At 48.0% G+C, this 22,472-nt stretch overlaps 1 protein-coding gene across 1 annotated transcript in view; it reads right to left on the bottom strand.

The window, feature by feature from the left end:
- The window catches only part of LOC149367286 (ubiquitin carboxyl-terminal hydrolase 24-like), a 183,727-nt gene that overhangs the window by 78,218 nt on the left and 83,037 nt on the right, over positions 1-22,472 (bottom strand). Inside the window, exons 31-37 of the mRNA XM_089554944.1 lie at positions 20,199-20,367; positions 17,168-17,333; positions 14,855-15,013; positions 12,489-12,708; positions 11,166-11,227; positions 7,409-8,000; positions 793-1,056 (exon numbers count right to left, since the gene is read on the bottom strand). Coding sequence (XP_089411070.1) covers positions 793-1,056; positions 7,409-8,000; positions 11,166-11,227; positions 12,489-12,708; positions 14,855-15,013; positions 17,168-17,333; positions 20,199-20,367 — 1,632 coding nt within the window. The remainder of the gene's footprint in view (positions 1-792; positions 1,057-7,408; positions 8,001-11,165; positions 11,228-12,488; positions 12,709-14,854; positions 15,014-17,167; positions 17,334-20,198; positions 20,368-22,472) is intronic.

Here is a 22,472-nt window from a genome sequence, read left to right on the forward strand (position 1 = left end):
GTCGAAAAATGCAGCGGCGACGCAGTATTCGATCTGAAGCGGGCGAGCTGGGGGTCGCCATGTTGTGAATGTTAACCACGCAAGGCTGGTAGCGAGAGTGAGTTTTATTTTTTTCCAATTCTATTTGGCATTTTTATATACATAAATGAACGACCGCACAATCATATGGACGCGGAAATATTACAGTGCTTGTGACGTTTTTGTAATCGTGTTTTTCGGTGTATATTCTCACCAAGTCTCTGGTGTCGAGGGAACACATTAGCTCGGAGATCGCTGGCTAATGAGTTCTGTAAACTGATTCGGTACCTAATGTCGTTTTCATCGAATGACATTATATTTTCTCGTGTGGCAGCAAACTAATGTCATTTTGAACCAACGTCATTCGATGGGAATGACATTAAATTTGCCGTGTGGCAGGGGTATAACTCTCTAACTCTGACATGGCACTGAACGGTTTGTGGTAAAATTGGGATCGGGGATTCTCGTGCAGCACCCCAGGTCTTCGAATTAACGGGGCTGGTGCAGACTGCCAATTATGCGGTCAAATTTGCATAATAAATTACGGGACCGCGGCAATCCTTCAAATTATCCAGGATTAGAAATTATCGAGGCTTTACTGTAAATCAAAGACGCAAAGACGAGTAAGCTGCACTGCCTTTGGCACCTGCTGGCAGTGCTGGCAGTGTGAAACTGTGCGACAAGGTGAATGTGGGGTGTGGCTGAGGGTGGCCTTTGATCACCTGCACTCATTTTAAGTGCCCCCCAACACCAGCCGTGCAATTAGGTAATCACCTGTGGGGGCAGCCCTGGCAGATCTTCTGGTCCGAGAAGGTGCCCTCGTAGAAGGGCTTGAAGACGGGCTCGCAGCCGACCTTGAGCAGGTACTCGTCCACCTGGTCGAGCAGGTGGTTGAAGAACTCGAAGGCGTCCTGCTGCTCGCGCACGTTGACGGGGGCGCCCCACAGCCGGAAGCACTGCCAGAACTGCTCCGGCACGTGGTACTCCAGCTGGGACTCCAGCAGGTGGCCAAACACCGACTGCGTCTGGAACAGCAGGCTGCGCAGCACACGCAGTTTGCAAAGACCATCACTCACGAGCACTTCTTGTACCTTTGCATCTGGTCTGCAATGGTGCGTGAGCAATGTGGAAAAGGAAGTGTGCAGTTCATGCTCAGGAGCCAAATTTATTTTTACCTCTGCTCTGAACCTGAAAAAGTTCCAACAGGCTGGTTCATCTAGAGATAAACTATCTGGAAAAAGCAAGATATAAGAATATATACTCCGTTTCATACATGGCAGGCAACGCTGCGGATGCTGCTGAAGTAGTGCGTCCGGGAAACTATATCACTCCGCCATGTATCATTCGTTCTTCTCGAAACTCCGGTCATTGTTTGGACGAATACAAAGAGCGGTATAAGATGATATAGTAGCACTAAAAATCATGGTCTAAGCTGTGGGGCGCACAGTGTTCGGGCTCTCTGGCCATAATATTCACCGAGTGAGAACTACTTTTTGAGAGCGGATTTAGTAGAAGCGATCCGCCCTACCGACTGCGTATCATACCGCCACGTGTACTCTTTGCTTCTCGAAATCTCAACCAGTCGCAGGATGAAAATGTGGCAAGGGGTAAAACGAAGTCCAGGAGGTGCCACTCACGGCACTTAAGATTTGTCGCTACGAAATATGCTTGTGTTCACTTTGGTTGTATGACGAACTACTTTTCAGGCCTGTACTCAGCCTGCGCGAACAGGCGTGCTAGCTTTGGCAGTGTTTCCTGCTATGTATGAAACGGAGTGTAGTTAAGTGCTGACACTGTGCCCGTCAGCGCAACTGGATCTTGTTAGGCGCTCCTTGCGTTTCTCTTGAACGCAAACAGATGGTGCCACGTCATGAGGGCTGTATAGTCGCCGAGCTGCGGCGACCGTTATGTAGATGTGCGATCATTAGGTGCCGTGGCATGTACATGCGCATTGTTAAGCCTAACAAGGCACAGAAGGATTGCAACTGTTGTCGACAAGCAATCATTTCGGGGTAGTTCATGTTTTACTTGCTAGGAATGCATAAATGGGCGGAACAGTAGTGAGGACGCAGGGCTGTGATCCTCCCGAGCTCATTATGAAAATACATTCATTGCAACGCTTTTTCTTTCGTCCGCACAACTGCCGAGAGCATGGATAACTATTGTATAAACAGGCAGCCTCAACACGCACGCTTCCATACGGCCTGAGAGCCTATATGCATACATTTAGACACTGCCTGAGCAGTGTAATCACCCAACGCTGTGGCAATATGAGGTCCGCCATGGAGAGAACGCAGCTAATTTCGGAGACCTAGGCTCTTTGATGTGTATAGAAATCTCAAAGTCGCATGCGCATTTCGCCTGCATCACAAATACTCCCTCCGAAGCCAGGAATCGACCCCACGCTCTCATTTGTGGCAGCAGAACTCTGCCGCTATACACACGAGCACTGGGAGCGAAAGGAAACCATGAGTGCCACAATTTAGCGGAGACATTTAAGTCACTAGTGCAGTGCACTCTTAGCTGAGAGACGTGAAAATAATTTGCGAAAGTGTCCCTAGCATTCCTCCCACAGAGCTCATCTTTTATGCCAACACTAACGATGCTGAGTGGCCGACGATCTCAAGGAAAGCTAGACCAGCATGCAAGCGAAAAGATAAAATACTTGAGGCTGTAAACTGGACTTGGTGGATGTCAGTTCCGAAGAATTGCAGTACACCTGCTGAAGTGACTATGCTGCCCTTAGTAATGGTCTGCCACAAAATGCTCCACCGGCCATTGGAAAGTTGTGCAAATTATGCACCTGCATATTTGTTATAAACGCTGACGGCATATTTTTCTTCCTTTCATACCACCGTGTATTGTGGCACCAAAATGCACAGCGGCCGCAAAGTGCTGGAGGCAATGAGATTTCAGACCAACAATATTTGCTGAGCAACCGTACCATCTCGTATCTAGTGTGCCTACCACCGTTAGAAGCACAAACTGTTTTGTTTGCTGATATTGTGACCTCCATACTATTGAACCCAGGACAGCTCAATCGTCAGAGTGATTGGCTGCTGTGCTGCAGAACAGGAGTTTAATCCAGGCTACGGTGACCACGTTTAGATGGAGTCGAAACGCAAAAGGCGCCCGTGTGCACTGGCGATGCCAGCGCACATTACAGAATCCCAGGTGGTCTGAATTAATCCAAAGTGCTCCAACGGAGCCTAACTCATATGGCTGATGTGTCGCTTTGCAATGATAAAGTGCACAATTCTCATTTATTAATCCACTGCAGCCTGAACAGAGATTGTCTGCAACAAACAAATTTAGTACAACAAACAGCCTTGCTGGGAGATGTGATTTCGTGTATTCATCAGATCAGGCAGAAAACAGAATTATTTGCAGCTTGATGGGCAATTTACGGGCGCCCAGGAGGCCAGACCCAGACAGCAGTTCTGAAAATAACTGCATCTGTCTCCTTGGATGATGAGTATACCGACTTCTCAGAAACATGCAACCACTCATCGCAGGACTGACGGTTACATAACAGACATGGTCTCTCGGTTGCAATATCCTATATGCCCTACGCCACGGGTTCAGGCAAAGTCATAGCGCTGGCTGAGTGGTTATGGGCTCGGCTGCTGACCCGAAAGACGCGGGTTCCATCCCGGCCGCAACGATTGCGTTTCGATGGAGGCAAAATTCTAGAGGCCCATGTACTGTGCGGTGTTAGTGCACGTTAAAGAAGTCCAGGCAGTCAAAATTATTCCACCTACAGCGTCCTCATAGCCTGAGTTGCTTTGCGATGTTACACCCCTTGAAGCCAAACCAAAAAAAGACCGATGTGAGCATGCACAGAAAGCGCTTTAAAAACCGGTATTCAATCAATGCAAGTCTGCTAGTCCGAACTGCAGTTGGGTACAAAGGGCGCATTACCTACAATCACAGCGACTCGGTTTTTGGACCCTGCCAGGCTTTGCAGGTATGCCGCAACAACAACCAACACATCACATTCGCCAGACGCAAAGGTCGTGATGACCATACAGGGGCTGAGAACGCGTCACCATGGGAGCTCGCGCAATGATCAAACAGGGAGGTACCAAACTGCAAAACACAGTGCCTTGTTTTAGCAGAACTTGTTTGTGTATGGTGCCCACCACAACACAGAAGCAGAGAACCGAACGTTCACGCATTGAAGTGCCCCCTGGCAGCACAAGACATAAACAAACACAGCTAAAAACGCCCCCAAAAGCCAGGCACGCTGCTTAGCCGTGCCCGCTGCTCCGCAAGCGATTGGCCACTCCTCCGCAGTGCCTTGTACCACTGCGGTCTGCACATGTACCAGAGCGCGGACATCACCTATGCGCGTTCTCTGCTGCAGCAGGTGATCAGTGTCAGCACCTAAGTATATTCTTACACCGTGGCAAAAAGCAATAACCTATCTGTTTTCTTTCTCATCATCATCATCAGCCTGACTACGCCCACTGCAGGGCAGTCCTTTGCCAGTCGTGGCCACTGTATCCCCGCAAACTTCTTAATCTCATCCGCCCATCTGACTTTCTGCCGCCCCCTGCTACGCTTGTGTTCTCTTGGAATCCACTCCGTTACCCTTAAGGACCAGCGGTTATCTTGCCTTCGCATTGCATGCCCTGCCCAAGCCCACTTCTTCCTCTTGATTTGGACTAGGATGCCATTAACCCGCGTTAATAATTAGTTACATGTTAATAAGGTGTTCCCTTGCATACTGCTCCAGCCTGTACACTGTACTTGAAAGTGCATTCCATGGAGTGCAGAAGCGATAGTGCTGAATACAACGCCCTGTAAACTAATGAATTCAGTGTCCTACAGGAACCACTTAGCAACCAAACTTAAAGGCACTGTACATGCTATCTTGAGCACGGAACATGAGCCAAGCCAGTACAGATAGGTAGTATGCTTCGCAGAAACTTCTGCGCAGAGACTCGATTAGAAGAAAAGAGGATCACAGGGTAGGAGCCACACCCTGCGAGAAGACAAAACGCTCCCTCATCCTACGTTCCTTACTTATGTCTCACCTTTTTGCACTGTTTCCAGCAAAACACCAGTTCCCAGCTCTTAACCCTTTCAGGCGCCATTTTTGTTTTGACTGAAATCAATTATTTTTTTTCACCTAAGTACAGTAATCCCTCGTTATAACGAAATCGCTTTACTCGAAATATCGCTTTATTCGAAATTTCTTCCGGTCCCGACCCAAACGCATGCATTTTAAGCCGTATTACTCGAAGCGCACGAAGAGCTTGACCCGCTTAGAGCGAAGTGGCGAGCGGCGGCATCGCCGCCGCCGAGCGTAGGAATCGCCGCCGTGGCGGCGGTCCTTTGCGCATGCAGTGTCAAATTAATACCGCCGACGAATTAGACTCATGCAGGCATAGAACAGGCCACAAAAGTACCAAACCCACGATCGATGACCTGCCTAGTAACGGGCGCCAAGAGAGTGCCGAGTGTCCCCTGCTCAGCGGGGCCAAATTCCATGGTGCAGCGCGCCCGAACCGTTAATCTCGGTCGGAAGCGCATTCCTGGTGTTCCCCGTGACAGAATCCACAAGAAAAAGTTTTCCTCGCGCTTTGCGATGCCAGAAAACCGCGGTGTCTTGGATGCTGAAAAGTGGCCGGTCATGCTCGATCCGCGCCATTAGACGAGACAAACGGTCTAAATGCGTGGTAGGGTCACTGAATTTTGTTGTTACGGCGGGGGGACATGTGCGAAAAGCGAGCGCGATTCACTGCGGCGCGAAGTTGCGAACGGCGTCGCAGCGTCCGATCGCAGCTCGCCGGCTGCGTCATGTCAACGACGGGCCGCCCGCGGCAAACGCAACGACGGGTAGCAGGGGCCAACGCGAGCGCGGAGAGCCACAGCGTCATGATGACTTGGGGCGTGCTCCTTTGAGCCGGGCCCACCGGGCCGCGTCGTCGGTCTTGACGCGTTCGCTCGCTCGCGCGCGCCGAGACTGGCCGTGGCCTGCCAGCCTTTCGCTGTGGCAGTGCTCCGAGGAGGCGCAGAGACTGACCTTGAGCCGTTGCCTAGCAACCGCCGCAGCTGGCGGACGCCGCGCGGCGTCATCCACCAGCTTCCTCGCAGTTGTGGCGCGATTAAATCTAGACTGTTTTAGCTTTTGAAGCGAAAAGCTTCACTAGGCTCGTCAACAACGCGCTTCGCGTGAGCCGCCCCTTGGCGCCGCCGCGGCGCGCCCTTCCTCCTCCTCGCCACCGGTTTACCCTTCGCCGCTGCTAGCGGTTCTTATCGCGTTATCGCAAGGCGTTGCGATAACGCCCGAGCGGCGGCGGCGGAGAGGCCGCGCGCCGCGGCGCGCGCTCCGTCGTTACTTCTTCTCCTGGCCGTCGGTTAACCGATTGGGACGGTTGGGACAGCGGTCTCCATCCCAAGAGAAGGTTCTTTCGCAAGGCGTTGCGAAAACGCACGCGTGAGTGGCGGCGGCGGCCTTAGAAGAGGCGCAGACATTCGCTATGGAAGGAAGAAAAGAAGACCCAGAAGTGGTAGCGAGGGAGTTGGCTCAAAATCTACACCGCTACCGTGGTACTCCCAGTGCATTGTGCGCGAACTGCGACAGCCATGACGTCAAACAAAGCATAACTGCAGCTTTTCGCTTGTATATCCAGGCTTAACTAGAGCTAAGCCACTGCCAATTTTTTTTTTCAAGCGGTCGCTTATATCGAATTATCGCTTATAACGAATTTTTTCGCCGTCCCGTTGACTTCGTTATAACGAGGGATTACTGTAGTATATTCAGGCCTCAAGAAAGAGAATTTGTTTTCGAACATGAAAGACCAGCAGGTAAGTTTTTACAACGATGTGGAGAATTCCTTACAAAGAGTCAAATTTGTTAGAAATAGTAACATCGAAATGTTCTCGTGTGTCAGGTAAACACCATAGGGATAGCGGAATCACTTTGTGTTTAGAAGATTCACATTATGCTCGAAATTGAGCAAAAACAATCAATGTTTTCACCCGCGGCACAATCTGTCAGCACAAAAACGGCGGACAAAGTGCTACCTAGCTCACTCTTATGTGAAATATTATTTACTGCATTTGCTACATGGTACAAAAAAGCAAATTACTTGCAAAAAGAAGGGTGCTCAATTTGACTGAAATAATGAAATCATCGTTAAGTGCTCCAGTTTCTCAAAAAAAGGTGGTTTGCTGCTTACACAATTGTGTACAAAGCGTCTGAAAGGGTTAAGAAAGGAGCAAAAGTGGATGCTTGGACGAGTTGGTACGACATTTTCCTGAATAACAGCGCGAACTTGGACGAGGACTAAAGGAAAACCGCATCCGTCTATGTGTTTTCCCTCAGTCCTCGTCCAAGTTCGCGCTGTTATTCAGGGTTAAAGAAGACTCGGCTGCTCACCTCTCCTCCTCCACTTTGTCCGAGTCGATGGCCAGCACAGCTTCCTGCAGGCCCGGCTGCATGAACAGCTGCTGCAGCACCGAGTTCATGTAACAGGTGGCGCCGGCGTTCTTGAGCCCCACGTAGCCACTCTCGGCCCGGCTCGCGATGAGCGGCTCGTACTCAAACTCCTTCACCAGCTCCGACTTGAGCCGGTGATGCCGGTCCACCAGCCACCGGACTATGAGCTCCAGATTTGTCGGGCAGCACTTGGCCAGCTCCACCAGGATGCCGAACGCGGCTGTGCGTGCCTCCGCTGCCGCGCACTTGGGCTTGACCACGGCGGGCTCCGGCGTGTCATCCTTGGCGCTCTTCTCGACGAGGCTGGAGGCCGGGAAGAGGTACGACTCGAGCAGGGTCAGCACCAGGCTCTGCCCCGCGTCGGCCTTGTGGTCGTCCCCATTGCAGGCGACCAGCGTGCGGACCAGGTGGAAGTGGCCCGTCATGAGCGTGGCGTCCATGTCCCGGTCGTGGAGGCTCTCCGAGGGCGAGAAGCTGTGCAGCCAGGCGATCTCGTCCTCAAGCATCTGAGCAACATCCACGGGTGCGTCCCCTGCAGACGGTCGAACAGCAATAGTGGATAACCCACCGCGGTTATCGACTATTGTTTTGACGGGTATGAGACAGTTACTGCGTAATTTCCTTTCCTCAAATACAATTTTCATTTTCTTCATGAGGCCCCTCTTTCCCTTTCTTCTTCCACTCCCACTTCACCACTTCACCTCCTCACAAAGCCATTTCCTTCCCTCAAAAAAGCGTTGGGTTCAAAGGGCAACACATCGCGTCGAACGGGTGGTGGCGTTCCGTGGACTCCCTGGCAGCACTACAACACGCTGTCGCGTTCCACTCCTAAAGGCGAAGCTTAAGCGTCATTAATTAGCAGCCAATTAGTACCTAGTCATTAATCAGTAATTAGTCATTACTTCGTCATCAATTTTGTGTGACATCATCCGGTGGTGACGTCACCAGTGTCACATAGGCACAGTGGTGCGGAAAACACTTTCGCCCATATGCACTTTAGACAGTCAAAGTATACAGTCAAAGTGCCCCCTGAATTTTCTGGAGTCCTCCACTACGGCACCTCTTCCTTTCTTTCTTCTTTCACTCCCACCTTCCTTTCTTCCCTTAGGGCACGGTTTATTTATTAAAGTGAGAACATTATCCGCACGATTACGTCGTTCTCTGAAGATGAATGTGTGAAAGTGTGATTGTGACAGATAGTGGGTGATAAAATGTTGCCGTGGGAGAAATTTGGTTGATGGGGTGTAATTAGTTAATTAAACGCGAAAAAATATACTTAGACGTCAATATAGCCGTGGACATCGATATAGTAAATGGATGTTTTGCTTTCGCCCTGCTCCGATGCGGGTCACCGCAGTGATCTCAAAGTTTTTATTTATTTTGTACCTGCAGTGCCTGTAGACATTACAACAGGGGGGGACACTTTCACATTCACAAAACAAGAAATAAGGCAATTAACGTGTGAAAAAAAAAAGGCTTCATGAGTCCACCAAGATGTGAGACAGATACTGTGCCATTTCCTTTCCCCGAAAACCAATTTTTAATCTGGCCTGTACCTATATCTACCATGTTTGGGTCACATATGACCTATTAGGTTGTGTGTTTAATGGGTCACGTGAATGACTCACAAGACCAATTGGTCAAATGCCACATGGGCAGAGGTGTTGAAATATAAAATTTTTGGTTGTGAATAGCCTCGTGGAAATAGCGTTTTTTTGGTTCGAAGAGAATATTTAGAATACCTCAAGGACAAACAAAAAAAAAAAAAGGTTGATTGACAAATAAGCATTTTCAAAATCATGTGTTTTTCAAACAAACAAGGCCATTACATCAAGAAATGAGGGAATACATTGAACTTATCACACCCATTGAAGTTGCGTCGATGTCCTGAAGAAGTGGCAATCGGAAACTGAGGAGTGGGCCTACATGTGGAACTGACGTATTTGTGGGGTGTGAGACCGGTATCTATGAGATCCCCCAAGTGCTGGTTTTAATGGGCAACTGCATCATTTTTCGAGAATGTCGCGATATTTAAGGATTCATGTCTATACAGGCTGTAGGTGAAGCATGCCAAGCGTTTTTGCCTTAGCATTTAGAATAGTGAAGTAATCGACGATTGAATTTCGCGCTTCTCCTCAAAGCACCGGATGAGTGCAGGGAAGTTCAGTGTGATGTCACGGAAATTATGATTTTAAACTACCGCTGCCGTCAGCCACACCTTCCCGATGCTGCCAAACAACGTTCGGCGGGCTTTGCCTTCTGTGGCGTTGGTTTTTTCCCTTCAGAGCAGGTGTTTATGCATTGGAAATGTACCGATACCTTCGATGATGTCTTCATGCGACCCCTACTTGGCGTTGTGCGCTGCGGAGAAGCGATTTTAATCGACGATTACGTCACCATTTCAAACGCTAGCCCAAAAGGACTTCGCATGCTTTACCTGCAAGTTTCACATGTTTGACAATTCTGAGCTCATCGATTTCTGAAACCTATGCAGTTGCCCTTTAACTGTAATTGCATAATTGCGCAGCTACTACAGTGAAAGGTCGTTAATTCGACCCCCGTTAATTCGGAAAATCGTATAATTCGACGCACACGTGAGGTCCCTACAATTATACATAGGAGTCTATGGGGTGAAACTCGTTAATTCGAACAAATTTTGCCGTGCGTCGGTTAATTCGACTTCACTCCGCAGCCCGCCAAGCCGGTGTTTACTGTAACTTTAAGCGACGACCCTGTGAACACCTGCTAAGCGTACGTTTCCTCTCATGCTGACGCTGTCACGCTTGATTAACGAATTTCAAGTGGAGAAGAGCGGCCACGGCCAGCTGAAACTCATTCTGTGGAAATCAAAAGAACCACACGTCCTCCGATGAGAGAAATATAGCATAGCACAATCCACGGCAGATGGCAATCCGGTTCTGCGGGCATCCACTGTTCACCAGCACCACCATCGAACATTCTCAAGGTTTGGTTACATGCAAACATAAATACCCCCGAAAGCAGAAGATTGGACAGCCGTCGCCGCAGCCCAGTTGGTAGAGGATCGGACGCGAAATTCGGAGGTCGTGGGTTCGGATACCACTGGAGGCATGGTCGTTTTTTCTTCTGCTTTATAATTGTCTTTAAGTGACAGATTAATATCAGTTCGCGACTGTTTTGTTTATCTTGACCACGTTTGTTTAGTTGCCCTCCTAGAACTGCCCCCCCCCCCCCCCCCCCCACACACACACACACACACAAATGAAAACAAGTTTCTGCTTTGCAAGAAAAGAAATCTAAATGCTGACACTCTGTAGCATGCATACAGAAATTCAATGAATGTTGGAACCGACATTGTACAATGCATTTTGTCGCATAAGGAGGCTGTCTGCAAAGCTGAGTGTAGAAAAAAAATCTTCAGATACAACACTGAAAATTTTTGCAAGTATTCGTAAAATCATTAACAGCATCCATAAAAGCTGTTATCCACATACATAAAAAATTTTTAAAAATTTTGCTGAACGTCCCCCTTAACTGACAAGAGCCCACATGCAATAGGTCAAATAATTCATGAGAATAACCACACAGGTGGCCTAGGTTCAAAAGTAAGTGCTTACTGTCAGTGACCTCATCTAGGCAGCACTGTTGGAAAAATAGTGGGTGCATGCACTGGAAAGTAAAGTACGCAAAAAATAATTGCAAAATGCCCTGAACTTGCCTTTTGAGTCGGCCAGAAGTCGACATGCAAGGTCAAAGTATTCGACGCACTGTCCAAGTAACCTGCACAAATCACATAAACAGGTGCTCAGGCCCGGGAAAAAAAGCAAAATTGACAGCCCCCATTACTATGCAAGGGGACCATGACTGAAGTGTACTAAGGCTAGTTAACAAGTTTGGACAGCACGAGATAGGGTTTCCCCAAGCCTTTCCTCCCAGAGCAGCTGAGCACAAGGTCATGGGAAAGCTAGCGCAAACTGGAAAACTAGTGGGAACACAGCACCACTGGGGATCAAAGCCCCATGCTTTTTCCACCAATGAGCCACAAGGGTGCATAGAGTACAAATAGGAAAGGCATAATAAAAATTTAAAAAAAAAACACTGCAGAGATGCACACATCACATTCCTTAGAACGAGATTTTACAACTGAGAATCTTGAAACTTGGAAAAAAACCACCTTGGCGTAAATAATATCAATCAATCAATCAATCAATCAATCAATCAATCAATCAATCAATCAATCAATCAATCAATCAATCCCCTTTATTTCCTTTGAGAAGGAGGAGCATGGGACTAAAAGCTCAGAGAGCTTGACGAAGAGTATGCAACAGTGCACACTGAAAGTGGCAAACACAAAACAAACACAAACAAAAATGCCGCTGCAAATAATTAACAGTATAAACAGAAGCTGTCGCGAACGAAATGGAATTCTTATTTCAGTCCTGCAAAAAAAAGCAAGTTGCAAAAGTGTTTGATGATATCGTTTTGGATACAGGCAGGATCAAACTCCACTTGGTTTAGTAAACAAGCAAGACCAACTAACAACCTAGTAACCAAGACAAAAGCGACAACCGACAGGCACCATTTGGTTTCTGGGGTTTAATGTCCCAAAGCAATTCAGGCTACTAGGGACGCCGTAGCAAAGGGCTCCGGAAATTTTGACCACCTGGGGTTCTTTACCGTGCACTGACATCGCACAGCACACAGGCCTCTAGGATTTCTGCCTCCATCGAAATTCGACCGCCGCGGCCGGGATTGAACCCGCATCTTCCGGGTCAGCAGCTGAGCGCTGTAACCACTGAGCCACCGCGGCGGGGCGGACAGGCGCCATTTGTTTTGCAACAAAATTTGGAGCCTGTCCGTTGCCTCCTTGTCTCTTTTGTCCTTGTGAAATTATTTGTGCCAAGGTGGTTTTGCGTCAAGTTTCAAGATGCGAGACCAACTAGCCCGGCAACATGCCTTCCTGACACAAAGAAGCCCAGAGAAAGGAGCAGAGAAAGAACTGTGAGATGCAACGAAGAAATGCCAGTCCTTTGAGTCCCACCTCTGGTTGGACCCCCGGGTGTAGCTGGAGGGCACCCAGAGGGGCAGGTGGGCCCTCAGCAGCAGCTGCAGCAGGAAGGGCCGCAGGGGGGCCTGGCCGGCCACCGTGCGGCTGAGGCGGTGCAGGCCGTCCCTCGCCGCACACCGCACCTCCTCGCTGCCGCAGCCCAGCAGCACGTCCAGCACAAAGTCCCGCACGCAGCGCAGCTCACAGAACCAGGCTGCAGGGCACCACACGAAAGATGCAACGCTCTCCATGCACATACTACAATGTTCAGTCAACACCAGCTAGACAACAAGTATCCGGAATGTGCCTGTACAACTGTTGTCAAAAGTTTGGAGCCCAGGTGGTTTGCTTCTGAGCCACACTGTGTGGTTTGCAATGCATCTCCAGCGCTCCAAATTTCCTGAAGGTAAGAAGATTTCTGGTCCTGCCTCCTCCAATGGGTAGGACTGCCACGAATGTTACAGGAGTCCCACTGCGAGGCTTAGAAGCAAATCCCCTGGGCTCTAAACTTTTGACAAAGACTGTACCATGACATTTCAGTAAGCATGCTTCCTGAAAACTGACTGGCCTCCTAATGGAATGACTTCTGACCAATGTGGTGGCAATCAATTGCGGTTCTTTAAATCCACCTTCAAACGTATGCCCAACAGCTTAAACTAGACTTTATTTAAAAAAGTGCCTGCATTCACAGGATGCCCAAAGGCGAGTTTTTCCAGCACATTCAAGCACGAGTATGAAAGTGTGTCTTGTTTTGAAAGGTGCGGGGAGATAAAGAAATAGTTTTTGTGCTGCGGGGCTTCTTGGTGATGCAGCAAAGCCGCTTTCTGCCACTCAAAAGATTCAGGTTCCTACATTAGTTGCATATACTTTTCTGCAAGGTGTAAGGAGTGCTCGTCATTTCATTTAGCAGCACCCGGTGTCACACCTCAGTCGATGCCAAGTGTCGGGTCACATGATCACACATGGCCAGTGGGTTTGGTTGGCTTGGGTTGGGTTGGGTTAAGATCAGTGTCTATGGTGAGGTGTACGACGAAGCATGACACATGATACGTGGTCATGACAGGCATGTCATCTCATGCGACATCAGCAAACTGGAAGTGATGACAAACCTGTCGACGAGCTCCTTGTTGTATCATTGAAACCTAGACTGGGGAGTGTCTAGGTGTCCGCTAATCTCTTTTTTGCAGTGGTACAGAACGGTCCATTGTTAAAGGGAACATACAATCGCGTGGCCTCCGCACTTCACGAAGCCCTGCTGCCTAGATGTGGAAAGAATATGTGGCATGAGACGCATGCGTGAAAAGACCAGCCGCTGCACTTACCGTAAAAACTCATGTATAATACGAGGTATTTTTCCCATAATTAGCGCCCTAAATTTCTGCCTCGTACTATTTGCGGATCCGAACAAAAATTTTCGAAGTTGCTCGAAGTTTTGGTTTCGTATTTGCGGCGTGGCTACGGCTTGGCTTCGTTACTCTCAACAAACGACGTCACAACGTCGTTTCTTTTGTTGATCCGTAGGGTGCACCGGGGGGTTGCGGTGAGCCGTGTGCCTGTTGACGACTCACGTGCTCGCATGTAAGGCACGCTTCACAAAGTGGATATTGTTTTGGGGAGCATGATGTCAGGGTCTCGAAAACAGTACTCGGCTGCTTTCAAGCAAAAAGTGATTTTAGCTGTGGAGGACATCGGCAACGGTGCGGCCGGGAGGCAGTTTGGTGTCGTCAAAGGAAGCATTCGTGGATGGCCATGACCGCCACGACAGAAAGAAGCCCTTTTCACGTGCAGCGGAACGTGACGAAGCTTTCGCGGCCGCTTGATGGTTGTTTAAACAAACCGTTCAAGGACGCAGTCATGCGGTGCTACGCAGAGTGGATGCGCTCAGGTCGCTCAGGTGAGCCCGCAGTGACGCCAACCGGGCGGCTGAAGCGGGCTTAAGAAGTGGGGCATCTCGAACGCCCTCGATGGCACGGAAGATGAGTACATTTGGGATGATTTGTAAGACAAAGAAATGTCCGAAGAAAGCGCTACTGAAGAAAAAAAGTGATTGAAGTGGAGTGCGGAATGCGATTTGAATAAATGTCTTCTATGAGCTTGCGTCACTCGTATTATATATGCGGGTAAAACTTCTTTTCCCATTTCGCGTCTCTAAAACTTCACCTTGTATTATATTCGGGTTCGCATTATACGCGGGTTTTTACGGTACTGCGCATGCGTCCTGGGCCGACAATTCCCACAAGTTCTTGGCAGCAGCACGGCACGAAGTGCGGAGGCCGCGCGATAGCATGTTCCCTTTAACAGTGGACCGTACTGTACAAGACCACGGTGCAATCACAAGCAGGTGCAAAATGTGAGGTTACCCGAGACGTCCTCCCGGAGCTCGAGGCAGGAGAAGAGGAAGCCGAGGGCCTCCTGCGCCAGCAGAGCGTCCTTGCGGTCCACAGAGTCCTGGCTCACGCAGATTCCGCCGTGGAGGCCCAGTGAGTTCTCTCCATCGCTGCCGCTACTGGTGCCACTACCTGCAGACAAACAATGTACTGCATATACACTTCAGCCCACTTATAATGAACGCTCGTTTTGTACGAATGAAGTCAATGCAACCATCACAAAGTACATTGGGGCTACGGCACAAGGTCTCGGATAGAATGAACGGCCGCGGATAAAAAAAATTCTGTAACAGAGAACATGCAAGCCCCGGGAACTCTCATGCCATTCAGTACCATTACCGCTTTTAGCACGAAAAACCGTCAAAAGTGAGGGTTATTAGGGCATGTGATGCGAAGGCAAGATAACCGCTGGTCCTTCAGGGTAACGGAGTGGATTCCAAGAGAAGGCAAGTGTAGCAGGGGCGGCAGAAAGTTAGGTGGGCGGATGAAATGAAAAAGTTTGCAAGGATAGGGTGGCCGTAACTGGCAAAGGACAGGGTTAATTGGAGAGACATGGGAGAGGCCCTTGCCCTGCAGTGGGCGTAGTCATGCTGATGATGATGCGAAGAAAAGACCAACAAAATCCAACAGTGGTGCGCAACATCACTTCGGCTTTCATGCACTCACTCTAAGTCTTGCCGCCCACTTTGGAAAATGACCTCGTCACCCAGATTAGGACCGGCACACTCAGGAGTTATCGAGAGTACCTATTTTTCCCCTTCACACACTGGACCCCGAGAATCTTTTTATAGCAGGTCGTAAAAAAGAGAAATCTTACAGATGTACCTTGCTACAACGAAATTCAGGGGAGCCGGCAAAAATTTCACTGTTTCGTTGATGTGAAATTGGGCCAGAGAACATGAACAACGTTAATTATACAGAAATCTGTCAGCTTGGGTCTTTCGCCGATTCAAAATCAATGCCGCAGCGAGATTTTCGTGGTACTTGGGAAATCTTTGGCAATAGATGTATTTGCATAATAAATACGCTTGCTACATTTGCTGTAAGAACTGATATTTTTTTCTGTAAGCACTCCTACTTTCGTCCCATGAGAACCCACACTGAGACCCCATTGCCTGGAGGCATTTCGGCAAGGACTAGGCACACATTGAACAAGGGTCACATGCACCTTTAAATTGATTTTATTAGAAGCCAATATTCGGTTCGTATTCGAGAATTTCCGAATATTCGCCAGCGATCATACACCGCACCAACTTTCATTAATTCAACTGTGGCAAAACCACAGTATCCGGTCAAATTGTCCAACGAGCTGTTTAAAGTGGCCGGAAAATGATACAATGGTCCTGTTCCCTTTCTTCTCTGTCGTTTATCACGCGGACCGACTGCAGTCTGACACCACTAGTCCTGACCTCATGCAAAATTCCGCAAGTGGGCTTTCCCATGTGTCACACATGCTACGAACAAGACGGCCGATGGCCGACTTCAAAAAATCGCAACGCAAAACCGTGCCCTTTTTTTATTCGCCCGTAATATGTTACATACTTGACGCCCACATCCATGGCATTCATCCTGTCACCTTTGCAACTCTCTTAGCTTGAGGTCTGCCATCTCGTTTTAGTCAACAATGATATGAGAGAAAGCCCACTTGCGAAATTTTGCAAGAGGCTTCCAAAGGGGCAAGTCGAGATGTCACAGGAGGGCAAAATCCTGCCTACTGCATGGTGCATTGTAACCTGCGCATTCTTAAGTGGGTGTAACGGCCTGTGTGACAACAATCGTAGAATCCCTGTTGGAATGCGACGTAATAGGGTCTAATCTGAATAATTATGCAGACGTGCACAATGGGCTTAAACAGCGAGACTTTGCATTTCTGGCTGTTAGATGGAAAGTCCGCATACTATGAACCTCGAACACAACGAGCACATTCCATGCAACTGTCAGGTTCAATATAAGTGGGCTCGACTGTACCTCAAGCAGAGTTAGTTCTTGGGCTAGTTGGTATTCTTGATTTAAGGTCACAGTTTTTCAGCACAACGGCACACGGCCAAAGAACAGAGGCAGGAAGGGAAGAAGGACAAACACAGCGCTGTGTTCGTCTTTCTTCTCTTCCTGCTTCTTTTCTTTGGCCGTGTGCCGTTGCGCTGGAAAACTGTGAATGTACCTCAAGAACCATAAAAAAAAAAGCACAGCTCCATGTGGAAGGTCTTTCTTTGCCTATAACTCCCCTTCCGACCTTCCAAGAGAAGCGCTGCTGCAGTGGGCCCCTGCCATCCTCCTGGGTGTTACCTGTGCTGCTCTGTCGGCTGCGTCGTCCTGCAGAGCTGGTGATGAAGTGGGTGCCCTCCCGGGTGGGCAGGGGGGAGTTGGCGAGACGCAGCTGGCCCGCCGCAGCTGCCCAGGCCACCCGCACGAGCGAGTCCACCACTTCCTCCAGGAGGGCGTGATTCATCGACTGCAGGGGGGGGGGAGCGCATGCGGGCATTACACGGTGTGCCGGCTCTGTATTTTCCAGTCTCCAGTCTCATCCCATCGTTTCTATCATTCCCAGTCTCCAGTCTCATCCCATCATTCCCACCGTTTCTATCATTCCCACTCTCCTGTCTCATCCCATCATTCCCATCGTTTCTATCATTCCCACTCTCCAGTCTCATCCCATCATTCCCATCGTTTCTCATGCGGGCATTACATCAACCTCTGCCGGCTCTGCACTTTCCGTGCGCAGCTGCTTACAGGGGGTCCCCCTGAAGGAAGCCACACGCTAGACATTTGACAGCCCAGTTAAAACACTGTGTGATACAAATTTCAGCGACAGCTGTTGGCAGTTTTAATGCAACAATTGCATTAGGGTTGCCGCCATGCCAAAACCCCGCCAATGTCAGAGATGAAATTCGCTGATTGGTCAAGAGATATATCATCCTCTGCTGGAATTGACAATATCAACGCTAAAATACTGATTAATACCAAAGATATATGTTCATCTCTGTTGTGCTTGTTATTCGCTCAGTCACTCTTCACAGGTCAACTGCCCATAGACTGGAAAAATGGGAAGGTCGTTCCAGTCTACAAATCAGGTAACAAGAACTCCCCGCTTAATTACCGCCCCATCTCTCTAACTAGTATTCCCTGCAAAATCATGGAACACATCATCTATACCCACATCATGACATTCCTTGATTCGAATAACTTCTTCCATTCTGCTCAGCACGGGTTTCGCCGGGGTTACTCCTGCGAGACCCAACTTGCCACATTCATTCATGATCTGCATGCTAACCTTGATTCTAATCTACAGACTGATATCATTTTTCTAGATTTCGCCAAAGCCTTTGATAAAGTACCCCATAAACGCCTGCTGATAAAACTTTCTCGATTAAATTTGCACCCCCATATTTTGAAGTGGATCGAAGAATTTTTGACTAATCGTTCGCAGTTTGTCTCCGTTAACAATAAAAACTCTAACTCACTCTCAGTAACGTCGGGCGTCCCTCAGGGATCTGTGCTTGGCCCACTACTGTTTCTTATATACATTAATGATCTGCCTTCAAATGTAACATCTAACATACGCATGTTCGCTGACGACTGTGTACTTTATCGTGCTATTCTCACCACCGCTGACCAATCTTCTCTTCAAAATGATCTTAATGCCGTTCAGGAGTGGTGTAATAAATGGCTAATGGAACTTAACCCACATAAGTGTAATCTTTTATCCATTAGCCGTCGCCGTAATCCTTTAACCTTCTCTTACGTAATATCTGAAGTTCCCATACAACTAGTTCAATCATACAAGTATCTAGGCATAACTATTTCTAGCGATCTTTCTTGGAGCCTGCATGTTACTAATATAATATAGTCAACAAACAAGACATTAGATTTCCTAAAGCGCCATCTTCATCATGCTCCCCATCATGTCAAGTTATTAGCTTACAAGTCGTTAGTCACGTCCAAACTAGAATTTGCGTCGCCCATCTGGAATCTTCATCAAGCATACCTCATCAATGCCCTTGAATCTGTTCGGAATCGCGCTGCTCGTTTCATTCATTCAACCTACTCTTATGACATCAGTGTTTCGTCCTTAAAAACAGCATCCGGATTATCACCCTTATCGCTCCGCCGTCGCATTGCCAGCATGTCTTTATTTCACAAATTCTCCCACAGCCCTATGCACATCGCACCTTATATTCTTCCACCCGCACGCATATCTCACCACACCAGCCATCACCTACAAGTTGCCCGTCCACGATCACGCACCGTCACTTTTTCTAATTCCTTCTTTCCTCGTGCAGCCGCAGACTGGAACGGCCTTCCGAACAACGTTGCCATCATCACCTGCCCACGACTTTTCACTGATAATGTAGAAACTTTCCTGTCATTGTGAATTTGTGCTTTTATTCTTGCCACCCCTTATGTAACACCCCTTTTAAGGGGCCTTTAAGGTAATAAAATGAAATGAAATGAAAAGAGAGGTCACGTGACCTTCTGATGTCATCACAGCCTGCACACCATGGGAGGTGACATTTAAAGTAATAACTAGGTCGAGAAAGGTAGATATAAATGCATCAATATATATATATACACAATTTTATCGTAGTTGGAGGTAGTATGATACCTTGAAACTTCATAGGTAGGTTCTCTTAGAGTATATTAATTACTAAATGCCATTTTTGAAAGATTCAAATTTTCTTTGCATTTTTTCACTGTTTGAAAACCCGCGCCACCCCCTAAGTTGTATCCTACTATGGAAGATAAGACAGCCAACACCATAGCTCAGCTTCCAGAGCATTACATGTGATATCAAAAGGTTGTGGGTTCAGACCCCACCGGCTGGATGAGGCTGTCCTTTCTTCTACTTTCTGCAAAATTCTCCAATCTGAAATGATTACACAACTAATTTCCATTTGAAACCGACACCACCATAAAGAAAAAAAAACATTCCTCCATGTGTTCCCTGCTTTCAATGACAGTTGGCTTCTTTCAAATATAGTTGACGCTCAACAACTCAAACCCTAAGGAAACCAAAAAGCTGTTCAAATTAACGGCAGCCTTTTTAAAGAACACTTCATGCTGACTGGACCAAAGCATCAGCTCAAATAAAGTGGGTGCTTGAATTGAGCAAGGAATAAACTAGACTCTACCACACACAGCTCTTCAAAACTAATGTCAAGAGGACCTTTAGCTGGGGCTAAAAGCGCCTTGTAGTGAAAATGAGAGCCCTGAACATACACAGCTCTTCCAAACGGATGTCAAAAGGACCTCCAGCTGGGGCTCAAAAGGGCCTTGTTGTGAAAATGAGAGCTCTAAGATGGACTAAGTGGGAAGTCACCTTGATGATGGGTGTCAGCGTAGAGATGGGAGTCATTCGAAGCAGGTCCACCTGTAGCTTCTTTGGCGTGGTGGGCTTCACTGGCGAAGGAGCACCACAGGTGGCCGACACAGAGCACGAGGAAGAACTCTGCAGTGCATGAGGCACGTTCTGGCCACAAATAAGGAACCTGCAAGGGAGCACATGAATGAGCGAAAGCTGTTGCACAGTCAAACCTCGATTTAAGGGGGTACGAGGGTCTTAAAACTAACTTTTTCATTTATGGCTAGAATCTCGTGAAATTTTGCACATAGATGCGTTTTTTTCTCTTCTGATTCCAAATATGTAGTCACAATTGAGCCGGTGGTCTTAGATCTTACAAAGTCTAGAGTGTTATTAGGTAATTTCTTATGCAGCTTTAATGAACTTTCTCACTGCATTTTGTTGCTTTTATTTACATGAATTGATAGCCAGAGAGTTCCCATACCCAGTGACATTCTTCGTTTTTCTCTAAAGGCATGTCAATGTCATCCTGACATACTATGTTGAGAGTAAAAGGTTGCAGTATTTGACACTGCAACTCGTTAAGCTAATTGTAAATTGCTATTTATACATGGCCTATACAAAAAAAGTAAGAATGTCATCGGGTATGGGAATTCCAAAATGCAGTAAGAAAGTTAATTAAAGCTGCGTAAGAAATTACCTAATTACACTCTAGAATTTAAGATAACTTTTGATCTAAGATGACCAGCTCAATTATGATTATATTTTTGGCATCTGAAGAGAAAAACGCATCTGTGTGCAAAATTTCATGAGGTTCTAGCCATAAATAAAAAGGTCAGTTTTAAGACCCTCGTCCCCCCTTAAAGAATACGGATATTACGAATTATTGGCTATATTGAACTCTTCGTAAACATTTTTGACAAATGCATGCAATTTCTACTTTATATATCGAACGCGGTTGGCCATAAAACGGGTATATCAAACTCCCCAGCGCCAAACTGTGTCCGTTCGAATGGCAGGCAGCAGGCTTCGCCGCACAGCACAAGTGACAGGTGGCGAAGCCGCAAACATTCCTGCCAAGGTTTGCAATTTCATCTCGCACTCGCCAACAGCGGTGTGTAGGGTTGCAGTCCGGCAGTCAGCACGCGTTTACGTCTCTGGCATCCGTCGACAGCATCATGGAAGCAGCATCGGTAATTGTAAGCTTGCAGTAACAATCCTGCGCTCATGTCGGCTGTCGCGGAGGTGGTGAGAATGGCGATAGCTTTCGCTCTGACGCAATGCTTTTCACGCGACACGGCTATGATGCGGGGAAGCACAACTGGCGGCGCTTAACCTGCATTTGCGGTGCTGTGCGGGGAAGCCAGCCTAACTAGCACTCGTTTTTTTTTTTTTTTTGTAGTCTTCGGAATAGCAGGGAGCGCCTTTGAAGTGCCGCCAAAACGTGGAAAAACGTCTATCCGTTTCTACAGTAAGGATCGCCAGAATTGCTGCCCCTTAAATGACTAAACTGCACTGCTTTTGCACGTGTTTCTGATAAAATTTTATATTACGAATTTCGGCTACAGCGAACTATTTTACGATTTTCTATCATTCGCTATAATGAGGTTTCACTGTAGCTTCGTTTAGCCATATGGCCCTGCAATCTGCTGTGGAACTGCCTTCAGGTTGAGCAATCCTCCGCCTCTGTCCTAACCTCCCCTTCCCCGGCAGCCACTCTCTGGGTTCTTCTCATGGCAGCCACCATCCTGTTGCGCATTCTTCCGCTCCCACCTTCTCTCTCTGTTCCCTCTCCCCTAGGTGAAGAGGGGATTCCCCTCTATCTCTGTTCCCTCTCCCCTTTGTGAAGAGGGGATTCCCCTCTCTCTGTTACCTCTCCCCTATGTGAAGAGGGGATTCCCCGCTATCTCTGTTCCCTCTCCCCTATGTGAAGAGGGGATTTCCCTCTCTCTGTTCGCTCTCCCCTAGGTGATTCCCCACTCTCGACTTTGCCACCCGCCACCCGCCCACCGTATGGCCACAGGTGGCAGGTGGCAGTCATTGACTTTCATTTACCTGAACTGAATTCAATTAAATAGGCTCTTTCTATCACAGCTACCGGTAGGGATTGCGCGACCAATGCTGCTCTACCTGAGCTATCTCTCACGACCACGACAAGGCACACAAGACAAGATTCTTGCTTGGGGCTGATACGTCTGCAATAGTGTTTTTGCACTGGAATAACACAACAGGTAGTAAGTAACTCCTCATTAATTCAGACTCCACCTCTCTAAAGAAAAAAAAGAACTGCCA

This window comes from Amblyomma mixtum, chromosome 1 (genome assembly GCF_055824585.1).
Source record: "Amblyomma mixtum isolate Tamu chromosome 1, ASM5582458v1, whole genome shotgun sequence".
NCBI classification, from domain to species: Eukaryota; Metazoa; Arthropoda; class Arachnida; order Ixodida; family Ixodidae; genus Amblyomma; species Amblyomma mixtum.